We start from the raw sequence: 18,085 nt of genomic DNA on the forward strand, positions 1-18,085 counted from the left end.
AGGAAATCACAAAAGAAAAAGTAACACTACATTTTAAAACTTTTTTTTTTTACATTTTAAAACTTAAATAAAGAATAGAGATATAAATTAATGAGTTAACTAGCCAAGTTATTTCTTTTTTAAGATTTTATTTATTTATTCATGGGAGACACGGAGAGAGAGGCAGAGACACAGGCAGAGGGAGAAGCAGGCTCCATGCAGGGAGCCTGACATGGGACTCGATCCCGGGTTTCCAGGATCACACCCTGGGCCATAGGCGGCGCTAAACCGCTGTGCCACCGGGGCTGCCCTAGCCAAGTTACTATGTCAGAAAAAGAACAGCAGCAAGATAACCAAAGATAAAAGAATTATCAACAAAAGAGAAAAGGAGAGATGCAACTGAGAGGGTACCAACAAAACCAGAAAACGCTGGTTCTTTGAAGAAGAGAAATAAATTTCTGGGAAAGTTAAGGAAAAAAGAAAAAACAGAAAGCAATACAGCTCATAACTTTACACAAAAAATTGAAGAGACAAAAATGGGTATGTTCCTGAAAAAATATTCACCAAACCTTAATCAAAAAGAAATTCTGCGGCAGCCCTGGTGGTGCAGCAGTTTAGCGCCGCCTGCAGCCCAGGGCATGATCCTGGAGACCCAGGATCGAATCCCACATCAGGCTCCCTGCGTGGAGCCTGCTTCTCCCTCTGCCTGTGTCTCTGCCTCTCTCTCTCTCTGTGTCTCTATGAATGAATAAATAAAATCTAAAAAAAAAAAAAAATTCTGTAGGATAAATGTCCCAGTTTCTGAAACAAATCAATGACATGAAGGAAAAATGTAAGGGAATGTGAGGAGTTCTTATTACAGATCCAACAACTAGGTATGTCCTGTTTGGATCCTGCAAACCAACTATAAAAAACAAACAAACACACACACACACATTTTTAAGAAGAGAATCAAGGAGGGGCACCTGGCTCAGTTGAGCATCCTACTCTTGGTTTCACCTCAGGTCACGATCTCAGGGTTGTGCAATCGAGCTCCTCATTGGGCTCTGTGCTCAGCAAGGAAGTCGGCTTAAGATTCTTTGTCCCTCCCTCTCCTTCTGCCCTTCGCAGTGACACTCTCTCAAATAAATAATAAAGTCTTAAAAAGAAAAAGAATTAGGAAAATAAAGCATGACTGAGTGGTGGGTAATATTAAATTACCAATTTTGATGGGTGTGGTAACAGCATAGTTACTATGTTAAAACAAATCCTTTTAACTAAGAGATACATATTAAGGCATTTCTGGTGAAATGACTTGTCTGGGATTTGCTATAAAACACCCCAGCAAAAAAAGAAAGGAGGGAGCATGTATGTGCGTACAAAAATAACTTGAAGTAACACACACGGGAATTCCTTTATACTATTCTATTAAATTGAAACTTCCCATTTAAATAAGTTTAAAAGAAGGAGACATAGAAAGCTTGAATTATCCTGTTACTATTAAGGGAATAGTCTGGAGGTGCCTGGGTGGTGCAATCAGTTAAGAATCTGATTCTTGGTTTTGGCTCAGGTCATGATCTCAGGGTCATTAAGATTGAGTCCTGCATCAGGCTCCTCCTGCTCAGGGAAGTCTGCTTGGGATTCTCCCTCCTTCTCCCCCTGCCCCTCCCCTAGTTCACATGCCCACATGCAAGAGCACTCTGAAAGTAAGAAAAGAAAGAGTCTATTTTAATCACTGGCTAATCTTCCCATAAGGAAAATACCAGATATAAATGTTTTTACAGGGATGTCCTACCGAACTTTAAAGTAAGACAATTCAACCTCAAACACTTCTAGAAAATAGAATATTCTAAAAAATCACACGGCCAGTACAAGAAAAGAAAATCATGAACATAAGCAAAAACTCAACCCCCTCAAACAAAAACAAATCCCTAGCAAATCAAATTCATCAGCGTCTTTAAAAAGTACTGTAATGGGAATAGATAGATAGATAGAAATGTGATGGGACGCCTAGGTCGCTCAGCAGTTGAGCATCCGCCTTTAGCTCAGAATGTGATCCCACAGTTCTGGGATCGAGTCCCGCATCAGGCTCCTGCATGGAGCTTACTTCTCTTCCCTCTGCCTGTGTCTCCCTCTCTCTGTGTGTCTCTCATAAATAAATAAGAGAAAAAAAAACAAAAAACAAAAAACTACAGCCATCAAAAAAGTGATGGGAACTTCCTTAAATTGATAAAAAGGTTCCTTCCAAAACCTAAAAACTGACAGCAAATATGCATTAATGGACCAACATCAAAAGTCTCTTTAGCATAAGAACAAGATAAATATACCCATGACAAACATTTCTAATTCAACACTGTACTGGAACATCTAGCCAAAGCAATAAATACAAGAAAAATTACACATTCAGTGCAATGCCAATCAAAATCCTAACAGTTTTTCAGAGAACCAGACAAAAGAACTCTCATGTACACACAGAAGAGGCTAGTTTCTCCCTCTGTATAATAGGAAAGTACCTACTTCATAGATTATTTATAAGGATTAAATAAGTTAATATACTTATTTAGAATAGTGCCTGACACATATTAAACACCATGAAAATGTTTCATCTATTATTATTCAATGGAATCATTACCTAATTGGCAGACAAAACAATCTTATAATGAGAATGAACTTTTATCAGGCACTTTCAATGTGTCAGGCATTGTTCTTGGCACTTCAATAATTGTATCATTCCCACTAATCTTCTCAACAATATCAAAAGTAGGTAAGAGTGACACAGAATTCACTGAGCAGAAATCCACTTCAGTAATACGGAAGTCTTACTTGGGGCACAAGAATCTCAAGGGTTTTTTTTAATATTTATTTATCTATTTATGATAGACACAGAAAGAGAGAGAGAGAGGCAGAGACAAAGGAGGAGGGAGAAGCAGGCTCCATGCCGGGAGCCCGACGTGGGACTCGATCCTGGGACTCCAGGATCGCGCCCTGGGCCAAAGGCAGGCGCCAAACCGCTGAGCCACCCAGGGATCCCCCGAATCTCAAGGATTTTAATTTAACCTGTACTATAGCCAAATCTACTGCATTTGATTGCTGTTTCAGGTTTATGCAAAAACAGTTCACATCACATTACAAAGTTAAGCTCCACTGTGAAGACAAACAGGAGGATTTACACTGGTAGACCCTGAAGATAAAAGTTTAGGATTTTTCTTTTTTTAATGGCAATTCTGTACTTTTAAAAAGATTTTATTTTTTTATTCACGAGAGACCGAGAGAGAGGCAGAGACATAGGCAGAGGAAGAACCAGGCTCCCTGCGGGGAGCCTGATGTGAGACTCCATCCCAGCACCCCAGGATCAAAACCCAAGCCAAAAGCAGGATGCTCAACCACTGAGCCACCCAGGCGTCCCAATCCTGTACTTCCAATAGACCTAAATTGTAGTTACTACTACTCAGGTTTCAACTCAAAGATTGATCCTGTTTCCTAAGATGACTCTCAACCTCATTTATGCACTTCCTTTCTTCATCTTTTGTTATAACTAAACATCTGTGTACATCTTACTTCATTACCAAATTATAAATATCTGAAGGATAAAGGTTATTTCACTTTATTTATTTATAAATGAGAGAGAGAGAGAGCAGGTGCGAGCACGTGTAGAGTCAAAAGAATCTCAAGCAGACTCCCCACTCAACAAGGAAGCTGGTCATGGGGCTCTACTGCACAGCCCAGAGAGCATGAGCTGAGCCAAAATCAAGAGTTGGATGCTTAACCAACTGAGCCACCCAGGCACCCCAAGGGTTGCATTTAATAAATATTTACATTTCTCACAAGATCTAACATATGCTCACAGAATTAAATGTATCCAGCAATTCTAAAATTGAATATTGTAATTATATCTTATTTGGCATTTATAACTTAATAAAAGTTCTCTTACCTCTACTTAAAACACTTTCAACAGCTATGCTGATTAAATTTGAGAGACTGTAAAAGTCATATATACTTTGATCAAACACTCTTATTTCATCTAATATCATGAACAGTCATTATTACTCCTAAGCTACTTTGCACCTCAAAGCTCTGGATGTATATGATTCCTAAATGCCATCAGCTATCATTGTTATCTATAACTTGGCACTGCTCAGGGAGTCCAAATATCTGGATTTAAACCCAATTCTATAAGCTGACCTCATTTAGCAACTGTGAGCTAAAGTCACCTCTTCCACCAAAAAAGACAGTAAAACTCTGTCTACCCTCTTCATGGAGTTTTGTTGTTCTCTTTTTAGGGCTAGAAGAGTGTCTACTGAGAAAGGGAAATTCACACAGAAGATGATTCTGGTGTCCCTGGCTGAGAATCTGAACACCTGATGAGAAATTTCAGAACCTCCTATCCAGAAGGAGGGGCCAGGATAATGTCCAGGGTGAGTCCTTACCCACAACTTTGTCAAAACAACAAATGGAACCCATGGTCTAAAACTAGTAGAAAAGCAAGTCCCAAACTAAAAGCAATATGTATTGAAAATGCAAAGGAAGGGATCCCTGGGTGGCGCAGCGGTTTGGCGCCTGCCTTTGGCCCGGGGCGTGATCCTGGAGACCCGGGATCGAATCCCACATCGGGCTCCCGGTGCATGGAGCCTGCTTCTCCCTCTGCCTGTGTCTCTGCCTCTCTGTCTCTCTCTGTGTGACTATCATGAATAAATAAATAAAATCTAAAAAAAAAAAAAAAAAAAAAAAAAAAAAAAAAAAAAAATGAAAATGCAAAGGAAAAACATAATTTTTTAAAAAGATGTGTTCGTTGGTTTGTTTATTTATTTATTTATTATAGACACATGGGGGGGGGGGCACGCAGAGACACAGGCAGAGGGAGAAGCAGCAGGCTCCATGCAGGGAGCCTGATGTGGGACTCGATCCCAGGACTCCAGGATCACACCCTGGGCAGAAGGCAGGCGCAAAATCACTGAGCCACCCAGGGAAAAACAGAATTTAAAAATTTATTATCACGGGGATCCCTGGGTGGCTCAGCAGTTGGCGCCTGCCTTTGGCCTAGGGCGCGATCCTGGAGTCCTGGGATCAAGTCCCGCATCGCATCGGGCTCCCGGCATGGAGCCTGCTTCTCCCTCTGCCTGTGTCTCTGTCTCTCTATCATAAATAAATAAATAAATAAATAAATAAATAAATAAATAAATAAATAAATAAAATCTTTAAAATAAATAAATAAAAAATAAAAATTTAATATCACAATTTAGGAAATCCTACTGAATGGTGGGTTTTAGTACTGACCAGCCTCAATTTCATGCTTGTTACTAATAAGCTCTTCAAGTTCTTCCTTATTCTTCAAGGAAAGGGAGAAAAATGAAGGTTCAAATAAATCATCTTCTCAGGCCCCCATGTGAACTTGCCCTTCATAGGGATTAGTTCAGATCAGCTGAATAAAATTGAATGTTCAGCAAACATGAGAAACCTAGAAGGTCCCTTAACCTAAGGGTTTGGAATTTTTATTCTAAAGAGATAATTGATCTACTTAAGAATTTTAAGCAAAAATATGGTATGAACAAATTTGTATTTATCAGAGCCCACTCGAATAAACAAGATGAAGAATGAATTGGACAGGGATTCCTGGGTGGCGCAGCGGTTTGGCGCCTGCCTTTGGCCCAGGGCACAATCCTGGAGACCCGGGATCGAATCCCACGTCGGGCTCCCGGTGCATGGAGCCTGCTTCTCCCTCTGCCTGTGTCTCTGCCTCTCTCTCTCTCTCTGTGTGACTATCATAAATAAATAAAAATTAAAAAAAAAAAAAAAAAAAAGAATGAATTGGACAGATAAGTCTGGAGTCAGAGACTGGTCAGGAGGCTGCTGCTGGAGAAGTAACAAAAACTAGCAGTTAATCCTGGAGCAGAAGTACTAAATGGGCAGAGGCATCAAAGATGCCAATCAAAAAGAACTCTTTCTGACTGACTATAGGTAGGAGGTTAAGAAAAAAGACATGGATGAGTCCTAAGTTCCTGGGTTGGACAGCCTAAGAGTAGATAGGGGCTCTGTTATACAGATGAACAATCCAGAGAAAAACATTGTGATGTAAGAAAAATGTGGAGCTTACGTCACCACCAGACATTAAGGGGACCATCATATATACAGGTATTTAAGGGACAATAATTTTAACCATCAAACAATGTTAAAACCCAACATTCCCCAGCCCATCCACCAGAAATACTATCTTGGAAACCAGGTTCCAAGAAGGAAATGTTAGTGGTGTCCCATGCTCTAGAGAGAATTTACTAAATGGAGATACTAGGAGATATTTACTAATCTAGGTAAGAGCAGTTCAGTGGAGTTATAAAGAGCAAATACCACCCTGCAGTGGATGGAGAAGTAGGAGGTAGAAAGGAAATGACAACAAGTAACTTTTTAAGATATTAAAGTAAGCTCCTAAATAGTTGCTTAATTGCACCCTTTATGATTAGAAATTTATAAATCTGAAATTTATTTCATTACCTTTTACACCATCCTATGGCAAATATTACCAAAGAGTATCACAAACTGTTGAATGAACTCACATACTATATCCAATAAGACATTTTCTGCTTGCTTTCAAAAAATTATCAAGACCAATCAATAACAGCAGACTATATCTTCCAAATAGTTCCTTGACAAGTTCCCAAATACCTTTAATGATGCTCAACTACAAAGTAACTTTGAGTAAAATGTTTCTTCACCTGAGTGTACATTCAATCCAAACACGGTGATACAAATGTGACAGGCCAGATTCAAATGTGATTTGCAAAGTTTAGAATATATGATGGACCAGGTATTAGAAATGCGACAATCTAAACAAAAACAAATTCGGATTGAATATATGGGAAACTAGTGTTGAGTCAAAACATCCTTTCATTATTACATACTGATTTTGTAAGTCACCCTTGGTATTTTCTATATTGCTATTATGGAGTCAGCCATATTACCTCCTGCAAAATGAGTATTCACACCACTTAGCCTTTCCAAAAATCAAGATCAAGATGATTTCACAATATATGAGAAATAAGATAAACACTACCACCATGAAATATATAAATGAAGCATAACCTTCAAAATTAGAATTCTTAACAATACAATCCCACACTGCACTGTAAGCATAAATAAGAGGCTTTTTTTTTTCAAGTTACTAATTAGGATGTGAAACTTGAAATAATTTTGGATCAAAATCTAATTCTACTGAACAGCACCTCTTCCCACTTTTACATTTTCCCCCCATTTAGAAAGCCCAAACATTATTTGTTGGAGAAACAGGCTTTTTGTGCTTCAGGCAAACTGAAGTTAAATAAAAGATCAGTTTTGCTCTTAAACTGCACATAAGCAAAGTACCCATGCTAATATCCATACTGTCCCAAAACCAGTCAATTCTTGAGTATCCACTTAGAAGATAAAATTCACCCACTGATTCATTTAGTTTTCTCTATGACATTAAAATGCTTTAAAAAATTCCAGATCTCAAAACCTTTCTTTCCTTTAATCCAGTGGTGAGGCCAGAGGGCAAGTAGGAGCAGGACAGATGGAGTAGAGGGAAAGAGTATATAGTATGTGAACAACCTAAAGCTCAGCCAGTTCAGCACTAAAAGAATTCAAAGTAGGGAGAGCAAAGTGAGCGAAGAGGTGGACAGAGATCAGAATGCTAGAGCCTCTATTCCAGGTGAGAGATTGAAGATTTTAAAAAATAAGGATGGAAATGAAAGCCAAATCTACATAACTTCAATAAATCTAGTAACAGTCTGGCTAGACATTGACAATGTAACAAAGATCTCTCCTTATTGGTTTAGGGCACTACTACATCATTAACTCAGCTGTTTGGGGCCCTTAAAAAGCATGACATTTTAAAACATTGTAGTATTTAAAATGAGGCAAATTTGCAAACCTCAAGAATTAGGCTGAAACACACACACACACACAGAAAAAAAGAAAAAAAAGAATTAGGTTGAAACAAGATATCTAATGTTACTTCATTCAGTGCTTTATTTAAAAACAGTAGGGATCCCTGGGTGGCGCAGCAGTTTGGCGCCTGCCTTTGGCCCAGGGCGCGATCCTGGAGACCCGGGATCGAGTCCCACGTCGGGCTCCCGGTGCATGGAGCCTGCTTCTCCCTCTGCCTGTGTTTCTGCCTCTCTCTCTCTTTCTCTTTCTGTGACTATCATAAATAAATTTTTTAAAAAAATTAAAAAAAAAAAAAACAGTATTTTGAGGGTGCCTGGGTGGCTCAGTCAGTTAAGCATCTGCCTTTGGCTCAGGTCATGATCCTGGGATCAAGCCCTGCATAGATCGAATTTGGATTGAATATATGGGAAACTAGTGTTGAGTCAAAACATCCTTTCATTATTACATACTGATTTTGTATGTGTTTATCCATGCTCAGCAAGGAGTCTGCTTGCTTCTCCCTCTCCCTCTGCCCCTTCCCCTTTGCTCATTCTAACAAATCTTTTTTTTTTTTAATAGTATTTTGATACTCTGTAGATGAAGCAGAACTAATCTAATCACATACAACCCACCTATTAGGGAAAGAAAGGTGCACAAACTACTTTTGAAAGACTAAGAAAATTAAATGAAATACCCATGCTGGAAAAACAGGTAAGATTTCTAATCCTTTTCAAGACAAGTGGAAACAATCTTTTGAGTTATATACAAATTTGGACTGAAGATGATTATCAATATTAGGCCATACAGGATCACATAGCTATGCATGTTAGCAGCAAGTGTTGAATTTTGAAATCCAATGGAGGCAAAGGGCAGAAGTACATGCAAATTTCAAAATATGCATTGTTAACATTGTCCTGCAACCATGACATCAAAAGGTATACCTATACCTTGGCAAGTGACTGACTTCAAGTTGACTCAACCCCAACACATTTAAGTTAGATCTCAAAATTGAAACAGAGACAAAGTGCTCTAATTGATCCCAAATGTGTGACCTCGGGCCCACTTTTAGAAGTTTTATACTATCTGCTTTGCTCTTCATCAATTTATAAATATAGTGACACTTCTTGGCATGAAATTAACTAAAGGTGAGGACACTATTATTTATTAAAATCCCACCTCAAAAATCAACTCAAAAAAAAAAAATCAACTCAATGACATGTTCATATTAAACCTAAATGGCATGTTAATTAAACTATTGCTGATCATTTCTTGATTTTGAGTAGTGGTAACATCTTGGGAGCTTTGCGGTGAGGCTAAGATTTGTTTGCCTGACTGGGGTTTTGTTCTGAGGTAATGAAATGCCTATAGGGGATCCTATATGATAGAGCTATCATACCATCTCTACAAAAAACAAACAAAAAATTCCTAAAGATTGCATATCTGTAATGAAAAAGGAGTGTGTGAATGTTTCTGAGTTACCTGCTGTATCCTCTACATTTAGGCCAACTGATAAACAAAACTTGGACCTTAAAAAAATAACAACTCACATCAATAATTAATCTAACAAAAACTTCCAAGGCAAATGGAAGTGCACTTCAAAAGATGAATGACATACCCCTAGTCTTCCCTGCCATTAGGTGTTCTTGATACTGATCCTGTACCGTGTCACCAAAATTTGTCTTTCTTTCCCTTTTCCCTGACCATGTCATTCTCTGTTCATAAAATTTTTATCCTGATGGTAAATGTTAAACTCCTTACATTTCTGTCTGCAGACATGTTACCATAGTCTGCATTCCAGTCATATTAGAACCACCTGCATTTGTTCCACCTAAAACAGAAATACTCTTCCAACTTTCTCTACTTCTTTTTTTTTTTTTTTAAGATTTTATTTATTTATTTATTCATGAAAGACTGAGAGACAGAGAGCGCCAGAGACAAAGGCAGAGGGAGAAGCAGGCTCCATGCACCGGTAGCCTGATGTGGGATTCGATCCCGGGTCTCCAGGATCGCGCCCTGGGCCAAAGGCAGGCGCCAAACCGCTGCGCCACCCAGGGATCCCACTTTCTCTACTTCTAAGTTATCTTAAAAGTTCTCCTACCTCTGTTCAAATACATTTTCTCTCTGACGTTTTTCCCTTAGTTCTCCAAATCCACCCTGTCAGAAACAATCCCTATTCTCTATCTTTATCACAACTTTTTAAAACATTTTTCAGTGTATAACTCATTGGGAAATTGTGTGGACCTGTATACCAACCCCACCAGATAGATCCTAAATGCTTTGAGAGCAAAAAGTGCAACCTTGATTCATTTTTACATGTTCAAGTGTCTAATAAAACTTGGCGAGTAGTCGATGGTTGCTGGCTGAAATGTGAGAAAAGATACACCCAATGAAAGCAGTGACTACTCAACTCAGGAGAATCACACTTCAAAATGTTCAAAATTTAACTCTTCACAACCCTTCCCCACCACATCCATACACAATTACTTCATTTCCTATGTTTGCTATCTTAGTAAATGGCAACTTTACCAATCCAGCTGCCCAAACTTGAAACTTGGGAATTATCCTTGGTCCCTCTATCACAATATCCTATGTGTAATTAATCACCCACTTTCCTCACATCTTTTCACTGCTTTCCATCTACTAATTCAGGCCACCCTCATCACAGCTGGAATCCTAAAACAGCCATCTCTCTGGTCTCCATTTCATATTGTTCCCTATTCCTTTCCAAAGCATTCCACACTTTAGGCAAGCATCAAGGTACAATTTTATGCCCCATTCATTTAAAAGAGCTAAAATTGAAAGTCTAAATTCCAATAAGTATTATAAGCCAAGCATAACTGGCTCTTACTTCTATAGCCCTGTCTCTTGCTTCTATAGCCCTGTCTCTTGCTATCCCCCCATCCAGATGGATATTAACAGGTTCCCTAGCAGGCTACACTCTTGTCCCCAGCCTGGGCTCACTCTTACTAACCCTATATTCTATCCTTCAGATCTCAAGATCAGACACCAATTCCTCAGAGACAGCTGCGAAAGAAACAGTCGTTACAGGTCCTCATTTCTCCCAATATACACAGCACTTCCCCAAAATAATGTTGGTCACATCAGTCTCAAATGTCGCTCTGATCTCTGTATCTATACACTATGGGAAGGAAGGGTCCATCTCCGTCTCGACTACCAGAGTATTCCCTGCACTGAGGATAAATGCCAAGTATACAGAAAATGTTAGTCCAGTACAGATGAATGCCAGCTTGTCAACTCTTCTAAGCCAGTATTTTTCAAATTGTGGGTCACAAGCCAATAATGGGTCATGAAATCAATAGTGGGTCAAAACAAGCACTTAAAAAAAAAGAAAATGTAATAGAAAACATCAGTATAGGGCAGCCCAGGTGGCTCAGTGGTTTAGTGCTGCCTGCAGCCCAGGGCCTGATCCTGGAGACCTGGGATGGAGTCCCACATTGGGCTCCCTGCATGGAGCCTGCTTCTCCCTCTGCCTGGGTCTCTGCCTCTCTCTCTAATAAATAAATAAAATCTTAAAAAAAAAAATCCGTATATTACAGGTAGTAAGGGTAAGTAGTTTGTCCACTGGCTGAGGCAGGGTGTCTAGTTCTCCACGTAAAATGTTGTTTTCATTGGGTATGGTTAAAAAAATTTTTTTTTAAATAAAAAAATTTTTTTAATAAAATAAAGAAAATTTTTTGAAAACCACTGCACTGCTCCTTTTCTTCTGCCTCTTCCTTTTTAAGAAAGTCGTCTTTTAAGACCCAGATAAGCAAACAGAAAATAGAAAAAAAATAGTGCTCACACAGTTCTTTAGTAAAAAGCCATTCTTAACTTGAGCATTTCCAGTAAGAACAATCTGCTGATTTCTCATTATGCTTTAAACACTTGATTTCCATTTTAATTACTTTCATATACAAGACACCCTATATGACAGTACATATAGTACTTCTACTTTTATTTTAATCTCTGCTACCACATTCTTACACTCTTCAGAAACTTAATCTTTGAGTAGATTTATTGGCTAACTGCACCATAAGCTTTACTTCTAAGACAACTACTCTCTGAATTTCATGAACTGGGCTTTCTCTTTATCCAGTCTATCTGTAAATCCATTAAAAAATCTACCACTGGCTTGTGTTGCTATATATTTACTCAGTAAGGTTAAAAACCGTCAACACAATGAGTGCATGCTACACTGCAGCACGCACTCTCCTAAGCATTTGATAAAAAGACTTTTCATTTATTCCTCACCACAGTCCTGGAAGGTGGGTACTACAGGTAAGGAAGCTGAGAAAAAGAGGTTAATTGGTCCAAGATACATAGTTAATAAAGGCACAACTGGGATTGAACTCTAAAGTAGTCTCTCCAAAAACCCTTTTTCTAACCGCTCACTTTTTTTCCGGAGTTTTAGTTTTCCTTTCTCTCTCAACTGTATTACTCCTAATTGCCTTTTGACACATTTATAAAATAACATCTGTATCTAAAAACAAAGGATATCTAAACTGTTCAGAAGAAGCTTAATACCTTAATATTCATTCTCTTAAACCTGTGAGAACTGAGCAATAAAAAATTTCAGAAAACTAACATCCCTCACATGAAAAAACTTATCTGCAAAATTCAATGTTAAACATTTTTATACCTGGTATAATTTAAGTTTTAACTTGCCTATTAATCTCTCTCCTGTTTGCCAAACTAAAAAATTCAACTTCAGAAATTCTCAAAGAAGAAACCCTAAGACGATAAAATACACACAAAACAGGCATGTCTTATTTTTCTATTAATTGTTGGGTGTCATGAATTGGCAGAACGGCTCCTAAAACTGTTTCTGTAAATACACCAGGAAGAGGTATTTTACACTCCCACTTGTATCTGCAACATTCTTCCTACTCCTTTTTTTTTCCCCTTTCCTATTTACCACTTAATGTCCCTACAAACTCCACTAGGCACTTATTTTCAACTTCTTGTTTCAATTTATCTCGCTTTTTATAGAATAGACTAAGGAGAAGGTGGAAAAGCAAAGTAAAACAGAAAATAATGCCAAAAGGCAACCAAAAGCAGAAACCGTTTCCTCTCTCTCCATTATACATTCACTGGACATGCCAATGCATTTCTTACGTCTGTGACAGACGAATTTCTGCTGGAAAAAGGCACCCATATTGTATGTAATATGTACAAGATTTACAACTTGGGCAGCCTGGGTGGCTCAGTGGTTTAGTGCCGCCTTCCGCCCAGGGCATGATCCTGGAGACCCGGGATAGAGTCCCATGTAGGGCTCCCTGCATGGAGCCTGCTTCTCCCACTGCCTGTGTCTCTGCCTCTCTGTGTCTCTCATGAATAAATAAAACTTAAAAAAAAAAAAAAAAAAAGATTTACAACGTAACAAGTTGCTTAAAAAAAAAAAGCCACTTTAACTATCAACCACAGATAACCTTCTTGAAGCCCTATAAATGAACTCACAAAGCCTCGAGAATAAGCAATTGCCAGTGTTCAAGGCACTTAATAAAATGTTTTGCAACATAACACTGAGGTCAGCAATACCTCACTGGACCAAGGAGCCGTAACTGAAAAACTCCAGAAGCAGAATTCTAATGTAAACATACATGCCTTAAAAATAAAATTAAAACACAGTATCACAGGTTTAAGAGCTGAAAAAGAGGGCAGCCCGGGTGGCCGGGTGGCTCAGCAGTTTGGTGCCTGCCTTCAGCCCAGGGCGTGATCCTGGAGACCTGGATGGAGTCCCACGTTGGGCTCCCTGCATGGAGCCTGCTTCTCCCTCTGCCTGTGTCTCTGCCTCTCTGTCTCTCATAAATAAATAAATAAAATCTTAAAAAAAAAAAACAAAGCTGAAAAGAAATGGCCTCCACCAAACTCATTCATTCTGGTTAGGATAATAAACCATTAATCCACAATAGTGTTTTGAGAAAGTATAACTGACATAAAAAAAAAATCCTTGCCACTTTTCAATTATGTATATTAATCTAGTGGTCAAAAGGATATATTTTATATCCTACCTGCCCTGTACCTCTGAAATGAAAAAGAAGCATAAAATCTAAGCCAATTCTGACACTAGTACATAGTAGGACTACAAAACTGATAGCGAGACCAGAAAGATCTTTACTTAGTATGCCAAACCTAATGCTGTCACCCATCTTTCCAGAGCCTGTTCTCAGTGTACACAGCATCAAGTGTTTAAAAACCAGTGACAGAACATTTCCAGTGAACAATGAAAGCAACATATCCTCTATTCTCCTCATCAAGCCCATCACTCAGATTTTTAGAAATAGGATCAAGAAATATTTTCAGGACTTACCTGCTAACTTTCCTGATCAATAATTTTACCAAAATATTTTTGCAAATGGCTTTTATAACTTCTTTTGGTTGAAGAACATAAAGTCATTTGACTTTATCAAATACCAAGTTAAATAAGATTTTCAGTGGAACAAGTACAAATATTCAAACAGGAACATAAAGATGTGAAAGCTAAAAAATAAGCCTCTTCCTCCCCATTCCAACACATAAAACTTGAACTTAATTCAAGTTATTTGAGTCAATCTGGAAATGTTTTAGAAGAATCTTTGACTATCTAATGAGAAGTCATTTTTATTCTGCATCAGTGGCTAACCTTAAAAATTCAGAAGTTGGAATTTAAACACTAATTTGTTTTGTTAACACTTTACTATGTCAACCCAGTTGGCTTCCAGTTTCCTTTTCTATAAAACTGGCATATGCAAATACTCTTGGTAGGTACACTTACACTACTAAAATCGCAAGCCCTAATCATTAAAAAAAAAAAAAAAAAAGTTTTTGATATTTAGAATGTTGGGATCATTTTGACCCAGTTCTAGATAAAATTCATAATCAATTACCTAAAACTTACACTGTTTTATAAAATACCCAGGTTAATAACTCAAAAGTCAAAATGTAGAAAGTTACATGTTTGAAAACTTTAAGTTTTAAAAAGTGAAGTGTGAAGTGTCTCTGTTAAAAGTTCCCTGCAAACTTATACTATACACTGCTGGCTACGAAAAAAGAAAGTCAGATCACCAAACTTGAATTAAGTTCACAATGGGACAGTATTTTCTTTACAACTACCTCCTTCTATTCTCCCCGCAAAAAAACAGACTGAGTAGGTTTAAAAATTGGACACCAAAGAATTCCTGGAGTATAATCTTAATGGGGGCAGGGAGATCAGCTCTCATCACAAAATTTAGAGAAAGGTAACTAATACTAAGATAAACTTTTAGTATTAAAATTGAGCTCATCTCAATATTGAGGATATTTTACTCTAAAAACCCACTTGATACATTTAGGACTCTTATAATTATCCAAAGATATTTCAAGTAGCAAAATAGTTTTTGTGTTCTAGACAGGTGAGACATTACTAAAACGAGTTAAAGTTGCCAAGTACACAGATCAAATATGGAGAAGGCAGGAGAGCACCTGAAGAGAGGTGTCTGAACAGAGCCCAGTCTTGCTTTTAGGCCTTGCAGTACACTCCAAGAATAAGCTACTCAAATCAGGAGTATTCAAAATGAAACACATTAAAGAAGTTTTCTCTACAGCATCTCAAGTCTCCGGTGAACTAAAATGTAAAATCCATTACCACATTTCACAAAAATTAGAGAAACAACACAAAAACCTGCAGGCAGAAATATGTTTAAAGGTGATCTGAAAACCGCTCTGAGTACTTTAAGTGCAAAAGAATATGATACTCGATATGCATTAATAGTTCTGAGGAAGAAAGGCACGTAAGAGAAAAAAAAAATCTGTAAAGACCAAAGAAAGTTCAAGGAATAAGGATAGATCAAAGTTCTTGCACTGCCAATTTTACAATTCTGAAGTAGAAAGGCACAAAACTGCAAAAATCCTCAATCTTTGCAGGTTATCTTAAACTCATGACACATTTTTCTTAAAAAAGCAAAGCATCCAACGCATTTGCCATATCCTTACATTTTCACCCTCCGAAATGCAGCCTACTTAGAAACATGCTTTAGAAGTTCTCTACAAACTCAGAGGATACATTTAACTCCATTATACACTCTCACTGGCAGATGGAGAGATGACGTTGAGTTAAAGAGATGCTCCGTAGTAGAGGGGGAATATCTTGTGGACTGTCAGATGGCCAGCCATTCTTCCTCTTCATTATCCTGACACCTCAAACAACGACGACAGCAAAAGAGAAGGTCGGGGGCCATCAGGAGAGCACCAAACTAATTATAAGAAGGGGATGATGGAGAAAAGTCTCCCTGAATTTCCCTGGACAAAAAGGGCTGGTCCACAACTGAGTGAAGTTAAGAATGGTAGAGCTTTTTTACGCTGAACTATGGACCTCCAAATATGTTTAAAGCACAAAGAGAAAAACACTCAAATACAGAACCTAATGCACATTTTAAACTTTTATACGGTTCAACTAATGTATGCAGTTCATGATTGGGACCCTAACCACTCCTAATTTTGATTTCCAAGTACATAACTCCACACCATCGGTTATCTACACACACACACACACGCACACCCCAAGAGAAAGTGACTACAAACTGCAAAGAAAATACCTCTGCTCTCTCTCAACCTAAAACCCGAGTTTCAGACATTTTGGTCTCACACCAAAGAAATGGGAGATGTAAAATGAACTGCGCTCCATATTGATTCTTAAGGCAAATAAAAAAAAAAAAACAAAAAACGGGAGGGGGGGAAGCTAGGAATGGTAGGTAAAATAATTCGAACCAAATTTTGGCTTTGACGTTAAACCTAAGGTCAAACCTGAAGTCGTGGATCACACATACATACAAATAAAATCATGATTTTTTTTTTTTACATTTTCATGCTCAAAGGAAAATCTTGTGCAAAAAAAAAAAAAAAAGAGAGAGAAAACCCTGAAAAGGAAGAGTGGAAAGTAGAGAAAACAGAGTAAGTGCAATAGAGGAGAAAGGATTCGCAATTCCTCATTTCTCAACAACAAAAAAAAATTCAAAGTAAAATTGCATAAAAAGCCCTTACACACAAATGCACTGGCATTTCAAAAATTAAACTGCATGGGAGCAACAATAAAGGCTATTTCCATAGCACCACTCAAGAGCTCTAATTCCAGAACACATCGATATGACATAGTGTTGCAACGAATGTATTAGGAAGCAAAAGAAAATGGTTGGGCTACTGGACGTCTTCGACCAGCTCATTCAAACACCTTTAAAATTAATCAAGAAGCAGAAAACTAACAAGAGAGGAGGGGGGAAAAAAAAAAGGGAAGAAAAAAAATGGAAGAAGAACGGTGCACCAAGCAAAAAAAAGATCAAGGGGGGATGTGGAAGGCCAGGGCTCCCGGGACTAACCTGTGCCGTCGCTGGCCGACGCCGAGAGGGCCGGAGATGAGAGTTTAGGCCGCTTGGCTGAAGGCGGCCCCGGTTCCACCACATTCTCGGCCATTTTTAATTCTTTCGGAGATACAGGCGAGGAAAACGAGAATCCTCGGGAAATCTCTTCTCCGGCCAGGGCTCCCCGCCCCGCTGCCTGGGGTGGGCTTGGGGGGCTCCGCCGGCCCCCGAGGGGGGTGGGGGAAGTTCCTTTTTCTCTTCGCTGGGTCGCGGTGGCCGAAGAGGGATGCGGACTCGATAGAAAAGGTAGGGGCAAGTGCGAGGGGCCGGGCCTGCGCCCAGGCCCGGAGGAGGGCACAGGAGCACAAACCCGCCGAGCGCGTCCGCTGCGGCGAATTCCCGAGAACTCGCGGCTCTAGAGGCGCAGTCCCCGGCCCGCCGCGGCCGGCCCCTGCCCAGCCGAGGTCTCTCGGAGCTCCGCCGCCGCCATCAGCCTCTTCCTCCTCGGCGCTGTCCTCCTCCTTCTCATCGCCACAAGGAGGCGGGGGCGAAAAGGGGGGAGAGGAGGAGGCGACGAGAGACACTCACCTCCTCCCGGTGCCCCCTCCCGGACCTGCGCCCCCACCCTCCGAGCCCTCCTCCTGCCGCCGCGCTCCGCGCCGCCGCCGCACCGGCCCCTAATGGCCGAAGAGAGCTCGCCCGAGCCGAGAGCCAGGCTGGCGCCGCCGCCTCACATCGCGCGGCGGGCGGCGGAGGCGCGGCGAGGACGCCGGGCGCGGAGCTCGCAGGTCCGGAGGGCCGAGGGGGCCGGGCCGAGCCGAGCAGCGCCGCCCGCCCGCCCGCCCGTCCGCGCCGACGCCAAGCCCACCGAGGAGGGCCCGCTCCGGCGGGCGGCGCAGGCGGCCTCTCCTCGCGCCGCG

The 18,085-nt window shown here is 39.9% G+C and overlaps 1 protein-coding gene across 3 annotated transcripts in view; it reads right to left on the minus strand.

The window, feature by feature from the left end:
* The window catches only part of EP300 (E1A binding protein p300), an 89,762-nt gene that overhangs the window by 62,784 nt on the left and 8,893 nt on the right, over nucleotides 1–18,085 (minus strand). Inside the window, exon 1 of one of the 3 annotated variants that reach the window (XM_035696520.2) lies at nucleotides 17,184–17,944. The exons of 1 other annotated variant lie outside the window; for it this stretch is intronic. In XM_035696520.2, the coding sequence (XP_035552413.1) occupies nucleotides 17,184–17,277 (94 nt within the window). In that variant the 5' untranslated portion in view covers nucleotides 17,278–17,944. Of the gene's footprint in view, nucleotides 1–17,183; nucleotides 17,945–18,085 lie in introns of those variants that run through there. One more of the 3 variants, XM_025458798.3, reaches the window with a different exon arrangement.

This window comes from Canis lupus, chromosome 10 (assembly GCF_003254725.2).
Source record: "Canis lupus dingo isolate Sandy chromosome 10, ASM325472v2, whole genome shotgun sequence".
NCBI lineage: Eukaryota > Metazoa > Chordata > Mammalia > Carnivora > Canidae > Canis > Canis lupus.